Source organism: Prunus persica, chromosome G1 (assembly GCF_000346465.2).
Source record: "Prunus persica cultivar Lovell chromosome G1, Prunus_persica_NCBIv2, whole genome shotgun sequence".
NCBI classification, from domain to species: domain Eukaryota; kingdom Viridiplantae; phylum Streptophyta; class Magnoliopsida; order Rosales; family Rosaceae; genus Prunus; species Prunus persica.
Window position 1 is genome coordinate 44777435 of NC_034009.1, and position 23310 is coordinate 44800744.

General features: G+C 35.9%; 1 protein-coding gene across 1 annotated transcript; it reads right to left on the minus strand.

The window, feature by feature from the left end:
- On the minus strand, positions 5359-17503 carry LOC18790540 (suppressor of mec-8 and unc-52 protein homolog 1). The gene is made up of 16 exons (XM_007223094.2): positions 17267-17503; positions 16970-17180; positions 15189-15341; positions 14256-14304; positions 14016-14099; positions 12334-12437; positions 11898-11984; positions 11755-11808; positions 10210-10305; positions 9136-9263; positions 8759-8885; positions 8594-8653; positions 8332-8439; positions 6947-7047; positions 6686-6737; positions 5359-5772 (listed from the first exon to the last, which is right to left on the minus strand). Exons 1-16 carry the CDS (start codon positions 17293-17295, stop codon positions 5674-5676), a joined length of 1542 nt encoding a protein of 513 aa, XP_007223156.1. The 5' UTR covers positions 17296-17503; the 3' UTR covers positions 5359-5673.

The following is a 23310-nucleotide window of genomic DNA, read 5'->3' on the forward strand; positions in this document are numbered from 1 at the left end:
TTACCGAATCTGCAGAAACCATTTGACGTAGAAGCAGATGCATCAAACTATGCAATGGGAGCCGTATTATTTCAGGATGGGAAACCAGTTGCATACCATTCTGAGATGTTTAGTGGACCGGTATTGAATTATCCAACTTATGACAAGGAGCTGTATGCAATGCATCAAGTAGTGAAGCATTGGAGAGCTTACTTGTTGGGAAAAGAAGTTGTAGTTCACTCAGATCATAAACCTCTTCAATTTTTAACTACACAGTCTAAGTTGCAGCATGCTCGCCATATGAAATGGATGTCTTACCTACAACAATTCAATATTGTGATAAAGTACAAGAAAGGAACAACTAATAAGTTGGCAGATATGTTATCCAGACCACCTACACCAGTTAGTTCCGCATTGCTGGTGGCTATGCAAATCCAACCCATTGTTCCTTCTGAATATGCCAAAGGGTATGACACAGATACTGATTTCAACTCAGCATATGCCAAGCTACAACAAGGAAAGACTAGTGAGTTCCAATTGAAGGATGGACTAATGTACAAGGGAACACAATTGTGCATTCCAGAAGATGGCGACAGATTGCAGTGGATTCGTGAGGCTCATACTTCCAAAGTAGCAGGACATTTTGGAGTTGAGAAGACTTTATTGAATCTTCGTCGCTATGTGTATTGGCCAAAGATACATCTCGATGTTTCACGATACATTCGAGGTTGTGTTCTATGCAACACATCAAAGCCTTCCAATAGAAAGTTAGGACTGTATCTTCCATTGCCAGTACCTAGCCGACCTTGGGAGAGTATCTCGATGGATTTCTTAGGTGGATTGCCTAAAACCAAGTCTAGAAGATCGTTACTGGAGAAGGAGCTGCTAAGTTATTTTTCCAACATGTTTGGAAGTATTTTGGCTTACCTACATCGATTATTTTTGATAGAGACAGTCGATTCTTAGGCCATTTCTGGAGGTCTTTATGGGAAATGATGGATACTAGATTGAAAAGAAGTACTGCATTTCATCCACAGACAGATGGGCAAACAGAGGTTGTAAACCGGACTATGGTACACTTATTGAGGGGTTACAATTCAAAGCATCCAAAGACTTGGGATGAAAGTCTCCCTTACTTACAATTTGCTTTTAACCGAGCAATTCATGGTTCCACACTCAAATCTCCATTTGAGGTTTGTTTGGGTTATTTACCCCAGAGTCCTTTTGATTTAGCATTCACTATGAGTGACCAACCATTAAGTGGGAAAGAAGAAGAAGAACATATTCGAGCAAAAAAATTTCTCGAACGAGTCAGAAAGATTCATATTGAAGTAGAGGCACAATTGAAACGTTCTCAACAACGGTATAAAGCTCGCCATGATAAGCATCATGTGCCATGTAACTTTAAAGAAGGTGACCTAGTATGGTTACACCTTGGAAAGGAGCGGCTAACCGGTGAAGGCAAGAAGCTGAAGCCTATTCGTTATGGACCGTTCAAGATCATCAAACAAATTGGTGATAATGCCTTTCAACTTGAATTACCACCATACATGCATATGTACTCGGTCATCAATGCCGAAAATCTTAAACTTTTTGAGCCATCTCTACTTGATGATGATCCCGAAGAAGACACTCGTCTTCCATCAGTTGATGACTTGCAGATTGAACAAGAAGATGCTTTGCAGCAGGATTGTATATTGGAACAAAAGGTTCGTGAGACTCGACATGGAAAGTATGAGTATTTTCGTATTGGTAGTAAAGGGCAACTTCCCAGCAAATCGAAATGGTATATTCGAGACAAGGCAATAATAGAGTTTCCTCATCTCAATGTAGCTTGACCAGGAGCTCAAGCATCTTAGATGGGGGAGCCATGATCTAGGAGGATCTACCAACAAAAATAAACATAATATAATATAATTATAATTTATTATATTATATTATGTTATTAAGTTATTTAAAACCATAAAAACTAATGGTTTATAACGAATTGTTATAAACCATAAAAAGTTAATGGTTCAAATTAAGTAAGATTTTAGGCCATTCATTCTTTATGGCTTAAAATAATTTACTATTTTAGTTTAGTTAATTTTAGCAACCGAACCTTGTATAAATATGTAAGTTATTCATTGAAATGAGCAAGCAATTCAAAAAGGCAGAACTCAAAGCAGTTCCTTAGCTTCTTCCTTTTGTTTCTCTAATTGTCTTAAAATTCCTTTCGTTCCCTTATTCCTATAAACTAGGAATTCATAGTTCTATCGACTAGAAGTTTTGGATCAAGCTTGGTTTTGGAGTTTTTGGATATCCCTTGAAGCTTTGGAATGGTTTGATTATGTGGGTACTTAGCAGAAGTACATATATTTCGTTTGGTGAAGTTGTATTTGAGATTCAAGGAGTTGGAAAGTTGTATTTGAACTTTGCTTTGAAATTCTGCGAATAGAAGCTCAAGAGGAAAAAAAAATCCTCTCATCTTACGTTTCTATATTTCTTTGCGTTTACTCTTTGTCTTGTGAACCATTCGAAAAAATTGTAGGTGGGTTTTCTTATTTACCCAAAAGAAAAGGAAAGAAAACTAAAATTTGTAGGTGGGTTTTGGAGTTTTTGAAACGAGGGGTTAGTTAATCCTCTTTATGCCAAACCCACCTGCCACACCTAAGTTGCCAACATTCCATATGCTGACGGTCTTAAAACAAATAAAAAGAGGCGGGGGAAATGAGAATATCTGTCAACAATCCAGTTTAGTTGGTATTTGACAGGTTATTTATCTGAAAATTATAAAGAATAGAATTGAGAGTTTAGAATAATTATCTCAAAAATTCGAGAATCATAATAATTACAGTATCCATTCTAAATAAGTAAATATGTCATGAATAATATACAATAATTTTTACTATTTCCGCTTGTGTTTCTTTGTTAAAAAATAAACATTAGGGTGACAACTTTTGTTTAACGTTCTCTCTTTTTCTTCTCTATTGCCTAAAACTGAAAGTCCAATCTTTGTGTTTTCTTTTGGGCATGGCCCTGTCTTTTCACCGAAAAAAAAGAGTCCAATATTTGACTCATGCTTGACATTTTTGGCATGTTGGTTACTTCAATTGCAAGTTTTCAACCACACAATCGACGTTAATGATCAATGATTGAGAAAGACAATATTGAATTTGAGCAGAAATTATTATATGGTATTGGAATATAATTATGTTATATAATTGGTTCACATGTATTAATATAGGTGGACGACATGACAGAGACGACATCTTTTTGAAGCTTGAACTTAGTTTGTCAGGTTTGTTCATTAATGGTAAGGTATCCGTTCTAAATGTAATAAATTTCTTAGGTTTTAGAGGAGTACCATGCCCAAATCGAGACCAGTACATATTCTGGGATGCTTTCCACCCAACAGCAGCAGCTAACATCATAATTGGGAGGAAAGCTTTCAATGGGGACCTTAGCCAGGTTTATCCCATGAACATACAGCAGCTTGCCACTCTTAACATTAAAAGAAGCCCATAGAAAACTTGAGATATTTCTTGTCATTTTCGTAGTTCTATTCTACCGTGTGGATCTATCCATTTTGATTTGACAACTTTGTTTGAGTGGAAAATGTAAATAACATGAACATCAAAGACTCTTGTCCATGCTTGTGAGAACCTGGTTATTCCATTAAAAACCCTCCTTTTTCTTTTTATCATGCTAAACGACGGTCAGAATCAGCCAATCAATGTCAACTTTACATTTGCCGTGTTCGATTTGCTGTACAACCTGTGCCTTGCGTTGTGCTTAACCTAACTTTCACTTGAATTTCCATCTACTTTGAGTGAGTAGTATTTCAAAACCTCTTCTCCCTCAAAAGCTCTTAAATTACCTTAGGATGACTAACAATGTCTAGAGGGGGTGAATAGGCCAATTTAAAATTATAATCAATAAATATAAATAAACTTCGGTAGCATGATTGAAATGACTTATCAATCCTGAAATGTGCTTAGCATAAAATAAAGGAACACGCAGAGAATTATTTTATGTGGTAAAACCCTACCTCTGGGGAAATTCCACGGGACTCCTCGTGTCCAAAACAAATCCACTATAAAATGATGATTACAAGAAATACTTACACACTTATCCTAAACATTCTAGATAATGTTTACCGAGCTAGTTCCAACAATTGTGATAAATGAAGGCAATACGGTTAAATTATAAAAGTTTAATTATTGAAGGAATTATAAAGTTTTGATTGATATTTGAACCTGGTTCTACTACAGAGAAACCAAAAGACACCATACCACAGAGAAACCAAAAGACATTTTTTTTTTCTCTCTCATGAAAAACACAAGACAGAGAAAGTCATCCCCACCGTAAGAAATGGCGGAACACCATTTTACCAATACCAGAAAAGGCAGGAAGGAGGAATTGACCCAAAAAACAGTAGGAGGAAAACTCCAGAAACCCATTCTACCAATTTCAGGCATTCCTTCTCAAAGACTAGCTCCATGTATGTAATTAGGCCCATCTCCATCTAGAAAAACTAACAGCGACTGTAAGGATTTAAATATCGGCCGATATATCCTTATTTTTATGTGTCGATACAGATACAGGGGTAAAGCCTATTTCTTCCCCCTTATCGGCGATATATCCCCGATATCCTCGATATTTACCGATATTTCCCTATATTTCCATATACCAGACAAATAACCCAGAAATTTGTCTCAAGTTTTGAAAGTAATCATAGATCTCAACCACTGAATCAATGTCAAAAACCAAGCTCTAATACGTAGTAGCTTCTCCTTCTCTTCTCAGTCATTTTGACTATCTTGGCTCTTCCTCGCTCCTCTCTCTTGTTACTCGTTTTCTTGTGTGTTTGATTTTATTTTTCACCTAATCTTCCATCTCTCATTTCCTTTATCATTAAGTCTCACTCTTGTAATATAATGTTGGGTTATGTATTAATCGGTCGGGTTGGGTTATGTTTGAATAATGTTGTCTTTGATGTGTTAAGTCTAATTGTATTTAATTTTAGAATTTTCATTGCGCATTATATACACGTAAATTTCATCATATGCATATCTTATACTCAACATATTTTAAAATTTATTTGTTCAATACATTCATTGATAATTTGCTTAATATTTATGAAAGTTTCCCTTCAAAATTCCGTGTTTTTAAGCCAATATCTGTCTTTTTCGTCAATTTTCTCAAATACCCAAAACGACATCGATTATCCCCCAAAATAACCATAAATTAAAGGCCTGATAATATCTGTATCGCCGATATTTTCATCCTTGAGCGACTGTAGCTGGCAGTTGCTCCCTTAGCGAATGAATGTGGTTAGCAATCCTCCAAAATCAAAAGGCAAATTAGTTTATGTAGCAAAATCAATGACATTCTTCGTTGGCAACAAAAAATAAATAAATAAATAAAACAGCTTTTCAATTTTATGTAACTAAATAAAGATGCGATGCAATTGACCCAAAAAAAGAAAAGAAAAGCTATGTGATGCAAAATCTTGACCTAGAAGTGTTTTTTGGTTATATTGCCTGAGAGAGAGAGAGAGAGAGAGAGAGAGAGAGAGAGAGAGAGAGAGAGATCCTTTCCAAATCCACCCACATTCTGTGTTTCATAAACCACAAAAAAAAAAAAATGCATGTCAAGATTCCAAATTCACCCAGAAATAAATTCACACAGAGCACACAAGGCAACGCAGATTCAAGGCTTCCATAACTTCATTGTGCAGTCTTCACTATATGTGGCTAGAAGATTCCTGTGAGGATGATGAGTTAAGCCAATTACTGTCTTTTCATGGACCTGCAGATGACAAGAAAAAGAACGTTATTAACTCCAGCAATCATGCATGCATTCTTAAGTTTTAATCAAACACAATCAAAAGTGCCTTTTCTAAGCTCATCTAAAGAACGTGTTCTGGGTGCAGTCAGATTTAAGCAAACAAACAGTAGAATCCCAAACATCCACAACCACACACACTCATGGATGTGAACGGTGCAAGATTTAGTGACCAGAAATGGCTTGAATTGAACATGTCAAGCACTCCTCTAAAACCTAAGAAATTTAAGACATTTAGAACGGATACCTTACCACCAGTGAACAAACCTGACAAACTAAGTTCAAGCTTCAGAAAGATGTCATCTATATATGCTTATGAAAATGTCATCAGATATCTCTGTTGGCCTTTTGGCTGAGACTAGGCATATAAAGATATCATCAGCCAGCCCAAAAGGACCATTGTATTTTCTTTCTTTTTCCTCAACTGTATCAGCCTCATCTATCAAACTAGACAATAACCAATCATGACTAGTGACGATATTTATAAGCAAACAAACTTTCGAATTCTCATTCACACATTATGTGTAAAACATGTGAAACTTGGTCAACGTACACCTTGGAACATAAGGTTCATGCCAAATAGAAAGCATCTAACTAGACATTTGCAACAGTTTGGGTGATCACACTTGGATCAGTTGAGCAACCAAAACTGGGTGGAAATGCTAGAAGATCCTGGTCTCAATGAAGTGTCAAAAATGTCAACTTAACACAACCCAAAAAAAGAATCACTACAAAGTGTCAATTGTCCTTTCATCTTATATGGTCAATTTAGCAAAATTGTAAATTCTTGGTTATTGTGATTCCAAAATGTGCAACAAGTAGAACATTTGGAAGCCCAAGTTCAGTACCATCTCAATCTCCATTAACAAAATCCTACCTTCATTAGATGCTCTAATTTGCCAGACTGGTTACTGAAACAGTATAGATTCCTGCATATAGATGAATACTTTATCACAGAGCTGATGATCACAATTTCTTAGACACAATTTTAGGAAAGGAAAGAGCATGATAAAAATTTGAGCATGATAAAAATTTAAACACTGTAAATTAACAAATGGAATAAGAGCATGATAAAAATTTGATCTTTTACGTTTATCTGGAATACTCTGACCAAAAAACAAAAGTTCATCTGGATTACCTGTCTTCACCAACACAGTAAATCCATTCCCCTTTTGGTGACACACAAGCTGCCAAAAAATCTCCACCTTCTTTTTTACCAGATGAAAAGCTCTTCACAACCTAAACCATAATAATCAGAAGTCCCAATTATAATAAATTGACTTGCACTCATCAATGAAACAACAGATATTGGCTTTTGAACGTGCACACTTCAAATGAAACTATAAGAAATGTTCAACATATGAATGGACCTAAATAAATTTCATAATTAACTGTGTCAATAATATGATTTGGCTTGATCAGAGTTTCTAATCAATAATTAGAATTGGACATTATCTGGGTTGCTGCTTAATTTTAACTTCAGCAAAATACCCCAAAATGTCGCTGAATTCACCGAAATATCAGGGAAGAACTACCTCCATCCCTTCTATCTATATCAGTGGTCCAAAATCCCAATAAACGGGATTATTGACAGATATTCTCATCCTTATAAATAAACTTTCCCCCGCCTCTTTTCATTTGTTTTAAGACCGTCGGCATATGGAATGCTGGCAACTTAGGTGCGGAGGGTGGGGTTGGCAATAAGGGGATTAACTAAATCGGACGATCGAAGAAATGAGAGATCAAGGCAGGTTTAATTCTTTCCAAGCTTAAATAAATATTATAGATAAAGAAATACTAGCAACTAATCAAGAAAAACTCTATTGTTTATTAATTAGGAAGATCCTTTATGAAGAGAAAATCAAAGTTGCTAAATTTAGAAACTGGGACGTGCCACACATGATCCAAGTTTGCATATGCTGGGCTCTGGTACCACTCCAGCATCGCCATGCCACAATATGAAAGTAATTACGTCCTCCAACATGTTCTTCAGGAGGTTCTATGTTAGACAAAATTGGGTCTTTTAGCAGTAATCCCCAAAAGCAACACTTTTAAGCAACAAATCCCTTCTCTTGTTCTACTTAGTTTTAAGCCCTCAAGTTCTGTTGTTTAGTTTTACGGCCTCAATTTGTTGGGGCTTTTAGCAATAAGCCCTCAATTTATGTTGATGGTCAATTTAAGCCCCAATACTAACATACATCTGTCGTCCAGTAATGATGAATAGCAGAAAGGGAACCATCCTTAAATTTTATAGTTACGACCAAAATCTGGCTTTATCCCGAAATTCATTTGTCCCTAACCCGCTAAGTCTTCAAGAATTCTTCTGCTTTTTCCAGCAATTAGATTTCCTTTTAAAAAGGAATTATTCAAAATCTCAACAATACGGTCTAAAACAGTTCAAACATCAAGTCATAGGGCAAGCTTTTAATATGTGATCCAACTTCCAGTACCAAATTGATTGAAATGAGTTAAACAACAATATGTAAAAAGTAATTTCTCTTGTATTTTAACGTAAATATCTACCTGTCCTTGAAGTGTCATGACATATATTGATGATGTCCTATTGCATACAATGATGTGATCCGTATTTTTTGGGTAAAGATGAACTGAATTCACAGCAGCATCAGTTCCCTAACCGTTCCACCAAAAACAAAGAACACAAATAAGATACCTAAACAGTAAAAGCAAAATCTTAAATGAAATATAGTTAGGTTGCTCTAGCTTATAAAACAAGATGCACAATATATCTTTTCTTTCTTGAATAGAAAATATAAAAAAAGTATACCTTTAAAGGAGGAGGTGGTTTAAATGTCTGTAGACAGTCAGTAGTCTTCAAATCCCAGACCTATAAACGATAATGTTCTGTTATGCCCCAAAAAAGGGAAAAGTTTAGAGCAACAACAGCATCTATGAATTACAAATACGGAAATACATATTGTGAGAAACTTACCTTGACTGTGCCATCACTAGATGCAGTAATTACACGAGTTCCATCACTTGTAAATATTGCATCATTTACATAATAAGAATGGCCACGAAATTCTTTCAACAACTTCCCGGATTTTAGGCCATGGATTCTACATCAGTCATAAGCACCCACAAATTTAAAATTATAGCAACCAAACGAGTATATATAATAAAATAAAAGGAGTTGTGTGTGGCGGCCAATAACCCAAATTAAACGGAAAAATCATAGCAACCAAAGAATTAAAAAAAACAAAGGAGATGCAAGTAATTATTATATAACCAGTACACAATGCACACTTCAATTGATGTGCCACTCTAGGACAGATACACAACAAGAAATGTGAAAAGATTTAATAATACCTTGCAGTGTTGTCAAATGATGTACTAAGTATCTGGCTTCCATCCCGAGAGAAAGAAACGCTGGTGACACCCCGTGAATGTGCACGTTCAAGACGACGCAAGCACTGACCAGTCCTGATACGCCAAACCTGAAAGATGAATTAAGACAAATTAAGCTCAGCAACAAATTTCACTATAACATCTCCACATTGAACAAACAAAAGGAAACACATTTAATAGGAATTGTATAGATTGTCTCTATAAGCATATTCAGAAATCTCAACTACAATATGTATGAGCTATTTCCGATAAAATAAAATTTGACCAAAGGCAACTACACCAAAACATAATCAGGAAAAGAAAAAATAACCGAACATTTACATGAAACAAGCCACACCCTCCATAAACACTCCGCACCAAAACAAAACTGAAACAGAACTATACAATGCAATATCGTGTATAGAACACCCATATGCAACAGTTACTGACATGTGATCATAACAAGAGGTGAATGAAGTAAACCAAAATTTGGGGGTCAATCAATCTTTTGTAGCAACCATATCATAAATTGCTTTAACCCACAACTTGGAGAAAAACTAATAAAACCATTAATAGAAACCAGAATCTGACATTAAAAACTTCATTTCACACCTCTATAAATTTGTGGAACTCCTAAAAGCACCGTATGAACACCAACTTTGACCAATGACATGTAAGACATTAAGGGTACATGCTAATGAATTCTTACAAAGAAGTGGGAAATTATGTACCTAGAAAAGTGACTACCTTAAACTACATTAGTTTTAAAAATCAATAGAGCAGCTGTCCCATATTCAAATGGCATCATTTGCTCAAACATCAAAGGAGCACTGGTCTGGGGCTGTGAAAAGAATTCGCAGACAGGTGTTTAGGAAATTTCGGGTCACAATTGAAGGACTCTGTCAGTATTGGAAGATTAATATGGTCGTATCATGGTTTCTTTCGAGATATCAACTTAAGCAATAAACACAAGAAAAATGTATCATGGATATTAACTTCTAGGAGTTAAACCAAGTAAAAGATTGCTGTATCCAACAAAACACAAACAGAACTTACTTTGATCTTTCCATCTTGTGATCCAGAAGCAATCATCTCTGAATCTCGGGTAAAATCAACACAGAGGACAGCCTCTTCATGCATCATGAAAGTTTCCTGCAAATATGATAGCACGTCAGAAAATGCAAAAGACGACAGTCTGCTCGGATGGATGATACATTAAAATGCCCTTGTACAAGCTGTAAAACAACCAAATCAAAGTTGCAGAAAGATCAGTTGGGCAAACGTCCATGTAGTTTAAACCAACACTATATTACCAATACCCTTTGCGAAAAAAACTTGGCTAGTTTATATGTAATCATAAACTTGCCAAATAACTCAGAACATAAAATTATATCAAACTAAAGGAATGATGCTTCATTGTGCAGTGTACAACACAATTTGTCCCTCACTTTAGATCCCTTACTTGAAGCTCCCTTTACAAGTGTGTGCGTGTGTGCATCTATATATAAAGCTATTGTGTGCATATATCCACATATATGTATACAGACACACACAGATACACACACACAGAGAGAGAGAGAGAGAGAGAGAGCTTCAGGTGCAACTAATCTGCATTAGGACAAGCTGCTGTTCATATGGAAGATCCATTTTCGCTCTATTCTGCCAACAAGTTGATGACTCTAGGGTGTAAATGTCGTTAAGGGCTTACGGTTTAGCCTTTAGGATATAAATATCAAGTTTTGGGCTGATGAGTTAAAACCCTTTTAAGCCCTAAACAAACACGTTTGGTGATAAAATAAAATAAAGCTGCTCTTCAAGTGGCAGCATAGACATTTACAGAGAGAATATCCGTTTAAGAAGCGACATATATATACGAATGTGTATATTTATATATATAACCCCCTTCCAAGGGATCCCTTTATACTATTCGCCAAAACGGATTGCAGGCAGCCCCAACCATCAGTGTGATCCAATGATCCACCCTTCATTTTTAATGACCTCATTAAAGGATCATCCTTACAAAAAATCAAAGAAACAGAAATCATTTAGCCAACTATAACATAACAAATAGACGAATTCCAATAAAACAACCAAATGTTCAAGATGATAATCAAATGGTTAAAAAAATTCCTACTTTCATGATTTTTTGGGAAGGATGATTCATAAATAAGAATCTAAAAACTAGACAGTTCGGATCACTGAACGACCACATTGCGAAGTAGACCCAACAATGCAATCCCTCTTTACTATTAATCAAAATGGATCCCTCTTAAGAGGGGGTTGAGAATATGTACTTCTGCTCCGCCTTGTCTGCGTATGGGCACACATGTACAAGAATACAACAAGAAGCCCAGTGCCCAAGTTCACTCCATCCAGAAGTTAAGGGATGGTCAAATACACACAACCTTAGCTCCAGTTCCTATATCATGTTTCTTGATTGGAACCCATGATATCAAGATCATGATGGAACAACCTTACAGTTAACAAACCTTACCATTGCAATGAATATATAAATAAATATGTACATACATGTACAGATTAATCCAGAATGCACTATGAATATTGTGATCAATAGACTTCAGAAAGAAAATAAATACTCACATCAGCCTGGTACTGAAGATCCTTTTTGAGTTTCCCACTTATGTAATCCCATACCTGGAAGTGACACAAATATTTGAGAAAAAATGCATTCAAATTTCATCCAATGTTTCCATCCTGAACAAAAGCATCTCAATCACATATACCTCGATAAACCCATCCATAGAGCAAGAGATAAGAAACTGGCCATCTGGTGAGAACCGAGCATATTCTGCATGACTTTTTGTCCCAAACTGCAGCAAAACACCACAAATACAGATTATAAGATCAAAAAGAAGTGGTCACAAATAATCAGGCACTGGAGTTAGTTTACATTAGTAAGGTCTTTGCAATTTATTTAAATTTCTTCATATGCCAATCCAGCTTTAGGAGAACCAAGAGAGCTAACATCTAAGACTGATGTTACATACTTTGTTTAGTGTAGTCTCCGTTCTTAAGATCTAATTTGAAACAAAGTTCAGTACCCATCGCTAAGAATGCGACATGATTCGCAATATACACTTTATACATTCCTGAACCAATAAAAGATAAATGAAACTGTGTCCAAACGAATATTAAATTAGCTACATATGCGTTCCTTGCCTTTATTGTGTGTGAAAGAGTTGTTGGATACAAGTCGTCTACATCCTGTTTCATAGCAGCTGTTCCCCGAAATAAGTCAAACTGTGTTCCCGGAGGAAGCAATCCTGACATAAAAAATAATTAACCACCTAAGTCAGTGACCCTTCCCATTTTTTAAACAGGAAACTGATTAGAATATATTGATAGAGAAAGCATCGATGCAAAGTGAACCAGAAGCCCTCTTCTTTTTATAGCAAACTGATAACTTATATAGATAAGAGCTAACACATGTACATTGAACAAGCAGTCCACTTAACAAAAAGCACTTTGACAAGAGGAAGAGTGTAACTACGAAAGTACAGCCAAAGCAACAAGAAAATCAAAATACACCCAAGCATAATACAACATCCTAAGAGACATCAGCTTTTGAATCCAAGTTCAAAAGGAAGTAACAACAGTCTCTGAATTCAGAAGACATCAACTCTCAATGAAAGGCCTAAAATGTAGCCTTGTCCCACTCTCACAGGAAATCCACTGCCTCCCCATCTTTATGTTAAAATTTTCAACTGTTATTTTTTTCTGTTTCCTTTTTTTTAAAGAAAAATTAAGCTGCTTTTTAGGACCAAACCATCCAGAAAAAACCTAGCACAGAGTGACTCCACAGCAACTACCTCCAAAGGCACAAAATCTCTGCAAATAAAGAATCACAACATAGCATCACCTACTCACTTTAGCATCTTATCCTTCAACCAGAACCTCCACCTTTCTCCTTTCTCCAAACTATGGTTTATCGAAAACTGAATCTAAGAAATCCCAGTATTCGAGATCAAAAGACTTCTCAAAATCAACCTTTACGATCAACATCTTGTTTCTCAAAATTCTGTACTCCTCAACAACCTCATTAGTCAATAACACTGCATCTAAAACCTTCCTATCTTTCACAAAAATGCCTTGAAAAGGCAATACCGTGTTCCCCAAACCTCTCTTAATCTAGAAGACAGAAGTTTACCTAGAACTTTGTATATGCGCTGAAATTTAGCTATCTTCAGAGCATTTGATTTGGGGGGATTAAAGAAATAAAGGCCTTTACCACATTCACTGCTATGTTTCAATGTGTAACTTCTCAACCTCCATGGCCTAACTTCTAAACTTGTTCCTCGTAGGAGATCTAATCGTGCAAACTCATGCATCCTCGTCAACTCAACTATGAACAATATCTCTTCTATTCTAAGGTCTCTAGCTAAGTGTATGTATCTAAGTTTCTCTCCTCCCATGTGATCTCTAACGAAATTACAAGTCTTGAATAGGTTTTTTTTTATTGAAGGAGAGACATGGCATGGCAAGACATGCAAAGCTAGATCAATAAAAATCTCCATTTTCTCGTCTAACATATCAGGGGAAAACTTCTTGTGGATAGATAAAACTTGGTTTCAATGGCACTTAAACCTTAACTGCAGGATGCACAAAGGTCCATACAGTTTTTTTGCCGCAATCACCATGAAGAACATCTATAAGAATTAAAAAGTACTGCATATTTTAAAGAAAGGAGAGAAATGGGAGGGAGGAAGAAGAGAGTAATGCAAAAATGAATGTTAACCCACATATCCACAAGAGGATAATTGCTTGAAACCTCTTCCACACGTATTCATGGAGAACCTATACCAAATAACAAACAAAACAAAATAATAGATGAAAAAGTTCACCTTGATGCTGCTGCCACTTTAGAGCCTGACCAATTAGAGCCATTAATCTAGAAGGTGGCACCACAGTAACTTCTGCAGCAAGTGCTATTAAATGCAAAGGAAAAGAAAACTCATCAACCAAAACAGAAATTGCAAAGAATAAACTTCAAAAACAACTACTGTGATTTTTCCTTTTGCTTTTATAACTTACTGAAAATATTTAAAACCAAATTTAATGATAGAAGAGAGATTGACTGAAACCTTGAGCAATTTGTGCACGCCGCTTCTCTTTTGTTGACTCTTGATAAGCCTGTTATAGACAACATAACCTTTAACTCTCTAATACAGCATCATACTGATTGATAGAAAGCAGAACATACTCCAAGACAATGGAGCGAGCCAGCAGCTCTAAGATTTACTCACTTTATTTCAATATATTGTTCAGTTTCTTATAACTGTTATATAGATGTGTGTTTGAATACTCAGTCTTACCTCAAAAACTTTTTTGGATCTACATATCTCAAAACGTTTTAATTGTCAACCATCTCTCCACGACTCTAACATTTAGCATTTACCACTACTCTAATTTCATCATTCAAAACAACATCTTCAAATTACCTACATACAACCTCATCCTGACTTGTCAGTTCCTTCATAATCAAGGTAAAAAGATATTTCATTGTTGACACATGACCTAACCCTGCACTAATTGGACTCTTATTTTTTGTCTCCTAGAGTTGTCTTGACCATGGTCACAGCTCCATTGGACAACACAGCAAAGAGGGAAACTTTATTTTTAATTATGATTACGCAGATTACAATCTAAGAGACAGGACACCTAATCTCATTCATCAAATTTTCGGGCATCTACTATTACAGGATTACAATGGTTTTTTCTCATGACTTTGTTTTCATGTGTTCCATTATCTTATTCCTCTTGTTTGGCCCATTGATCTGCATTTAATAATTTGAATTTATTGTATTGCTTCTTTTGCATGCTTCTGAGTTCCAATGCTTTTTCTATTTCTAGAAAAGGGAAGGGTAAAAAGCTGACTAACATGTTTATGGCAGGACTCCACGCCACAGAATCTCATGGTAAATAGCAATAAAGAAAAGAGGTTGAAATTCTTTCTTGCTATGACAAATATACAATAACTAGTGAGTCAAATAATTACACCAAAACTTTTTTCATACCTCATTTGGATCAAAATAAGTTCTGACAAGGAGATGCTCAAGTCGCAAGTATCTTTCAGGTTGTTCTTGCTTCATTACACCCATTACCTGAGTTTGTCTTAAGATAGCACGAGCAGTATCTAATTCTCGAAGTTCAATCATCTCCAGTACAATCTGCAAAATTTATAAGAAAGGAAAATTTATAACATGCCTAGAAGAAACATTACAAGAAAACTACTTCAGTGTCAATCCATTTAAATTAATATCCATGGAAGTAGAGCAAACTGTACCTGGCAGAGGGATCATTGCGCTCATACTAACATTAAAGCTCAAACAAAGACACAACTCTGCAGCCCAAGTTGACACCAAACGAATAATCCATACCCAGACAATACAAATATGGCATTGATAAAAATAAATAAATAAATAAATAAATAAATAGGAAGAAATATATCTGACCGGACTATGAAGAAGTACAAAAACACCAACTTCAGCTCATAGACAAAAAGTTAAATTCCCTTAGTCCCACTCATGAACAGAGAGAAATCTTCCACACTACAACTGGTAAGAGTCCATTTTTTCTCCCACGACATGTACAATTTAGTCTCTCACTGACCATAATCTTTTAATATGTTTGACTCTTCTTACATAATTTCCAATTTCCGTCTGATGCATCTTACATGCAAAGGGTTCTATGGATTAAGACTAGAAAATGTTATTTAAGTGTTTAGGCATGTGTGTGGGTGTGCGTCCAAGGAGAGCAAGGGTATGACATTCACCCTTACATGGGAAGTTAATGCAATTTCGTACCCATTCCCAAGTTTCAAAGCCTTGAACCAAACGAGCCCTAAAGCTAAAGCCTTTTGAGTCTAGAAGGACATGCCCGGGGTGATACAAGAATCAGAAAACTAAATAAATGAGAAAATTAATAGTTACTTCAAGAATTGTGGAGTTAATGTCAAGAGTTATTTGTCTTAGGAAACCACAACCTCTTTAAGTTCTCTTCTTTTTTTATTTCTAGAAGTTATTAAGTGCTCCATTTGAAGCCTATCAATAAAGTTATATGCTGTGAAGCAGCTCAGATATGATTGAATGAAAGTTTGAGCGTTTGTTTAAGATTAGGTGCCTTGTTATCTCTACTACCTTCCTTTCTCTCGTCTACTAAACACTTCTCTATTTCTCTGCTGTCTCTATAATTACTCCAATCCTAACCTTCTTTGTTCTCTAAAATTTCTACCTCTTCAAATTTCTATCATCCTAAGCCCACCATAACTATACCCAAACACCCAACTCTGTGCTCTCCTGCATTGCCAGAGACTTCAGAATACCTCAAACTAATTTCTCCCCTCAAATAAACCTTAACTACTTTCCTCACCTCAAATATACCTACACTATACCTGGGGAACTTAAAACACTTTCCTATATCAGAATCCACTTGTATTTTCTACAATTAAATCAAAAGCGCATGTTTGCTTTTTTCCTTGACTTTGAACCCTGATCACTGCAATCCGGTAACCATTATTGCCCTATCATGCATCTTATGAAGAGTTAGTGGTGGAAGTTCCTCATCTAGTAGTGCACATCAAACTTCAACCCACTAACCCTGCAAGAATCATACTAAATACAAGTAACACATGTCTTGAGAATAGCTTATCAGTTGACTAGTATACAAAACAAGTAACATTGCATCAGAGGAAGGAGCTATACGCTGAATGGTATTGTAAATATATCAGAAAGTGAAAGGAATGATATTCGACTAGCAACAGACATATAAAATGGTAAGTATTAATATTATCACACACCTGCTCGTACAAATCCTCCAACTTATTCCTGGGAAGCTTAAGTTGGGCCACTTGAGGCAAAATTGCATCCCACCTTCCACTATTTATATCAGCAATAAATGTCTCAACGCTGTCGACAGTGTTCAAAGAAACCTGGCACTCACTCTGTAATGTTTGAAAGGTTTGGTGCAAGGAATTCTCTTTGCAAAATTGAAGCACGATCTTGATGACACTGAAAGGAAATTGAAAAAAAAAAAAAAAAATCTCAGCACAATAGAAGAACACAGAGTAAACACGAAAAGCTCGAATAAAACATACTCTCGAGCTTCAATTTCTAAGGTCGACATCTTCTCTGTAACTAGAACGTCGAAGTGTTAGCTCAGAAAGAAACAGAGAGGACGATTAGGGTTTACTGTAACGTCTAGGATGCGAAAGGATAATATTGAAAGAGATAGAGAAGTGGATTCTTTGGTTTTTGGGGGCGTGAAGGTTGGGCAGCTGCGCCTGCGTGAGATTTCAGAGTGTGAAGGAGAAAGAAAGTTTGAAAGTGATAACTATTGGGCCTAGTCGACAGAGGGGTGGTGGGAATTTAATTCGAAGGCCCAAAACTGCTTTTGTCTTCCAACAAGAAACCCACACGCCATGGTGATTATGCGTTGGGCTTGCGTGCTGCTACTTTCCTAAATCTGACCCAAGGTTTTTTTAAACATTCGGGTTGGGGAGTAAACGGAAGAGGAGAGAGATTTTAGAATTGGCAAAAAGTCACTTTTAGTCCATGTGGTTTACTGTTTTCATAATTAAAGCTCTTATGATTTTAATTTGGTCACTTTTACACCTGTGGTTTACAATTCCAAGCAATTCAAGAACATTGTTGCCGTTTGAATTGTATCACGTGAGGGGCATGTAGAGGGGCATTATAATCAAATCCCTTGCAAATGGTTAGAACACATGCCTCCTAAACTCAAAGTTCCAACATATTCGTTTAAACACCCTTATCAGTCTACTGTCTAGTGTCTACTCCAGAGATGCACAAATTGGGGATTTTTTTAGCCTTAAGGTTTTCTTAAAAATTCTCATTTTTGCCTACCAAAATGGGTAAATCGATTGGTATATCCACAACCAAAATGACGAAGAGGAGAGAGGCAAGCAGTGCAAGCTTGAACAAACCACATAAGAAAGTGTTTGGGTTTGGGGCCTTCAATGGTTTAAGTACTTGGGTTTTCAATGCTTTGTTTAAGTGTCTGGTTTGGGTAAATCAGTTTCAATTTGGTTCACGGGCTTTTTTCTTTTTTGGTAACATGGGGGGCTAAAAGCCCAGCACAGCAACACCTAAGCAGCAAAAGAACGATGCCTGGATGGTTCAAGGGCTTTCAATGGTTTTTACGTGTTTGGGTTTTCAATGCTTTGTTTATTCGGTTGTGTAGATGCGTCCGTGCTGGTGTTTTGTGGTTTTGTCAGATTGTGGCTTTTGGTCACTTCTGGTTGGGAAACGGAAGACTTTAGCAAGTAAAGGTTTATGAACCCTAAGCCCCAAATTCCCCCAAAGTTGCCTAATTTGAACTTAGAAGACGAACCAGCTTCGCTTATATCTAAGGTGGCAATATTTGACTATAATGCCCATCTATATGCCCCTCACATGCTACAGTACCAACAGCAGTGAAGTGAATTTCACTGAAATTGAGCAATGTCCTCGAATTGACTGGAATTGTAAACCACATGGGCAAAGTGACCAAATTGAAATCATATAGGCCTTAGTGGTAAAAGTGATAAACTACATAGACCAAGAGTGACTTTTTGCCTTTAGAATTTTGCTGTGAAAATGGATGAGAGTGAAGAGATGCCACTAAATAACGACGTCGCTATTGAGTCTGCCATTATCCAACGTTGCTAGGCTCTCCTCTTCTCTTCTACATTGCTCTGGCTCTCCTATTTCGTTTTGCTTTGTTTTCCTTTTCTGTTGTACTCTACTCTCCCTCACTCAAGGTTAGTTGTTCAACTCTCTTCCTCTCTTTTCACTCTTCTTCTCTGTTTGTCTCTCTCCATCGTGATATTTGATGTGTTCAATCTGCTATTTCTTGGTTTTATTTTTAAGTTTTGATTATGGGGTTGTTTGTAGTTAGCTTAATTTGATGAAAATTAAGATTTGTATTGGTTAATTTTTGTTGGATTATAATTGGGTATTTTTTTAGGGTTTTCAATTTTGAATTGTTTTGATTATGGGGTTTTTGTTTGGAATGGGAAGATATGAACAAATTGGTAGGTGGAATTGGAGCTTTTCCATACCAACCAACCAACCAACAATTTTCTCATTATATCATAGACTACAAAAAAATATTGAACAAATTTACCTGAAACTTTGTTGGGAGCTGGCAGGGGCGGACGCACGTTGGGACAAGAAGGGTTGGATGACCCCTTGGAAGGCTGAAAATTTGACCCCTGGTATGCATACCAAGTGCTTGACGAAAGTCCCAAGCCATTCCTTCCTCTGTTGCACAACTGCGCTGTGCCTTGTGCTCGTGCGTTGCGGGTCTTTTTTTTTTTTTAAACTAGCCTTGCCAAACAACGTCGTTTGGTCCAAGGCTCAGTAATTTTTTTTTAATTGACTTGGCCTCAAAACGACGTCGTTTTGGGCCAGGTTTTTAAAAACGAAAAAAAAGAAAAAGAACACACACATATAGAATACCCACCGACTCTGCACAGTGCCTCCCAACCCTTCATTCCCAATTTCACAGCCCTTCCCCCTCAAATCCTAACCTCTCCCAACCCCCTAACCTCCGACAACCTCCATCTACTCTTCACCGGTGGCCCATTGGCGATCACCACCACCATCTTGTGCCACCTTTTTTTTAAAGTACAAGTAAGCAGGTCAAAATTTAAATTAATAAATTTATAGTGATAATATATATTGTTGATATTGATAATTTTTTTTTTATGTAATGAAATTTATGGATATGAATCATATTGATGGATAATTTAAATTTAAAATTTTCGAATGACGGATTAATAGGCGTTTTTAGCATTATTTTCTTTGTAGAAAAATTTTGAAACTTTTACACTAAGCCACATAATCCTGAATCCGCCACTGAGTGCTGGTTTTTCTTTTTTCATGGTGAGGTTTCTGTATCAACCCAAAATATATATAAAATAGTTAGCGAAATTGCGAAATTGTGTCTGCCAAACATTTTAAGTATGGGAGAGCTTCAACCTGCAAAGCTGACTTGATGTTGACAGGAGAACAATTTGGGAGTGGGAGGAATTGGGTAGTCATTTAGGATAGTGCTTCTGCATGCTCAGTTCAAGAGGCATGCTAAATTATCTTAAATAAACTATGAAAATAGGGAGACTTGGTTTTCTTAAATGAAATTTCTAATGGGAATCAGCAGAGTTGATGTGCCCAGTTTGCTTATTATTCTCATTTCCTAATAGTTTTCAATTGCTCATGGGTGTTCTATAATTTCTCTATGGGCCACTTGGCATAACTGTTCGTTAGGTGCTGGTTTTTCTTTTTCATGGTGATTGGCACTTGTCAAGTAGAAAGTGTAATTTGTTTCGAATGAGAAAAAAAAAAGGAAAAAAAAACAGGTACCATGAGCAATGCAGAAACTTTGTTGGTTTGTATATATCATCTAGACATATACTTTGTTGGTTTGTAAAAATATACATGCTTAATTTTTGTTGGTTTCTATGATTTATTAGATATGGATCAAAGAAAGTTTTTGTTGATATTACTAATGGAGATGTGGCATTTAGAGACAATGTGTGGTTGCACAATCCTTGTGCTTATGATGTTCAAAATGAGGAGAAATCAACGGCTTATAGAAAGATGTGACCTTAATAATTGTTCCTTTGTTAGACGTGGGATACTGTTGCGTTATCTAAATAGTATATTGGAGAATGATGTAGTGTGTGTGAGCAAATTAAGAAGTGATTTAAGGATGTTTGGTATATTATGTGACTTGCTTCACGCTAATGGAAGGGTTAAAAATGATGGTTTGGTGACTTTGGAGGAACAAGTGTGTATATTCTTACATGAACTTGCACATCATGTTAAGAATCGTACTATTAGAAGTAGATTTATTCGATCGGGTGAGACCATTAGTAGATACATCATTCTTTGAAGTACATGAAAAAATGATGCAAATGGTGACTGATGCTTTCTTAAAAGGTAATGAAGATCGATCTGATATTGCCAAAGAAGTTAAGGAAATGAGGTTTTCTGCTATGGATCAAATTAAAGCATTAAAAATCATTTTGGATAAGACACAAACAATATCTATGTTCAAGTCACTTGATGCTGATATAAAAAAAAAAAGCCTTTGTTGAGCAATTGCTCAATGAAAATGCTTGTAGGAGGCAACATCTGATATATTGGAAATATTACAAGTGCATCTCCCACCTTAGAAACACCACAAGTAGCTGCTATTGCTTTTGTTTTTGCTGCTTTATTAGTCTCAGTTTGGAATTGTGGATGTTTATTTATATATGTTATTTAGTGGATTTTTGGTTGATTATTATTATTGTTAGTTTGTGCACTTATGGAAAGTAATATGTGAACTTGAATTTGTAATTTCAAGCCATGTGGATGACTTTTGCATATATATAAAATATCTAAAGTTTGCATCTATAAATATTATATGACTTTTGCTTTATATGATGTTGGGATGATTTGGTGCTTGTCTCACCACCATGTTTGAACAAAGAAAGGAAGAAGAAAAGGGTAGAGGTCATGTGGCAAATGGTTCGGCAATTGACAAACAAACATTTTGTTTTGCAAACTTTGATTGCAATTGCATGTTGTGTTTGTAATTACTTAGTGACGGTTTGACAATTTGCATTAGGGAAGTTGAGCTTTCACATTTGGGAAATGTTCTTAAAATATAGGGAAGTTTTGGAAAATTTAATACCAATTTTTGGCCTTGGAATTATAGTAAAAGTAGTTGATAATTAAAATATTATCACTTCAAAGAAAAATTTAAATTTTTTTGTCCCAGTCCAAGCATAAACCAAATACAGGATAGTACTATTTTTGTTATCCAGCTTCTTAGTCCGACGCAGTACCAAACATAGGTCAGTACTTAATCCAGCTTAGACCAAACCAAGCCAATCCACGACAGTCCCATAATTTAGTTTAGTCCATGATAATCCGTCATACCAAACGACCCCATAAAATTTTCATATTTTTAGGAGCCCACCCATATTTGGGCATTGAGGTAGCTTGGAAAAATCTTCGGCTAATGAAGAGTTGGTCGAAGAGGATTATTCGACTTTGGAGGAGGGAGAAACATGGGCAATTAATATTTTCAATAATCAATGTCCTGGGAAATCATAGTCTCTAGGGATCTAAGTGCGCACAAAGGCAAACAAATATATCAATCCAACAATTATGGCAAAAAAATAATTGGGTAGATTACATAAAACCCCTTCAAATACGAGGTTGAATTAAATTTAGAGAAGATGATAAGTGTTAGAGAGAGGGTTATAGGAGAAAAATGATGATGTAGTCCAAAACAGGTGATGGGGAACTTCGATATGAAAGTTGTTTGCTAATTGTGAGTTATTTGTTTATTTAAAAATACATATTAAAAGAATTTTGAGTCTCGGGTCAGCTTCGGTAATCATAGAGTTGGATTGTAAGTTACTTGTTGGGTTTGAGTGTCATTGTGTCAGACTCAGGGGTCTCCAGGTCAAGGATCGGTGAGGTGGTCACTAGGTCAGTCCATGGGGATATTTTTATCCCTCCTCTATTATATATATATAAAATATATAGATTTTGTAATAAATAACTTATAATTCAAGTTAAAATTCATTCTAAAACAAATTAGAAATGAGTCAATTAGAAATGTTTAGCTCTAAATATGTAATTATTGAATACTTTGGAGTTTTATATACTTGTATTTTCTATTTCGATCCCCCAACTTTATAATTCTAGCTCTGCCTCTGAAGGTGAGTTTGATTGTTAGAAGGGTAGGTTCGTGGGTAATAGGTCAAGTTCGTAGTCCGTGCGGGGTCGGGGCCACAACAACATCCATCCGAGTCCTAGTGTCATGTGCAAGAGTCTAATAGTCATTGAAGGGTGGTAGAGGGGGTAACAAATAAGTCCACTTGCTCAAGATCATAATTTCAATTTTGACTTATTTTCAATTACGATGGAACTTTAAAGTAACACTTATTTAGGTGGAATTTGCAAGTGCATGTTACAAAATTTTAATCACCCATATATTATTGAGAAAAAAAAAATTGAAAATTGTTTATAAATATTGTTTTCAGTTTCGAAAAAAATGAAAACGAAATGTTTATCAAACGGTGCCTTGATTAGGTTTGAACGAATATTCAAAGCATTCTAATTACTAAAATTCAATACA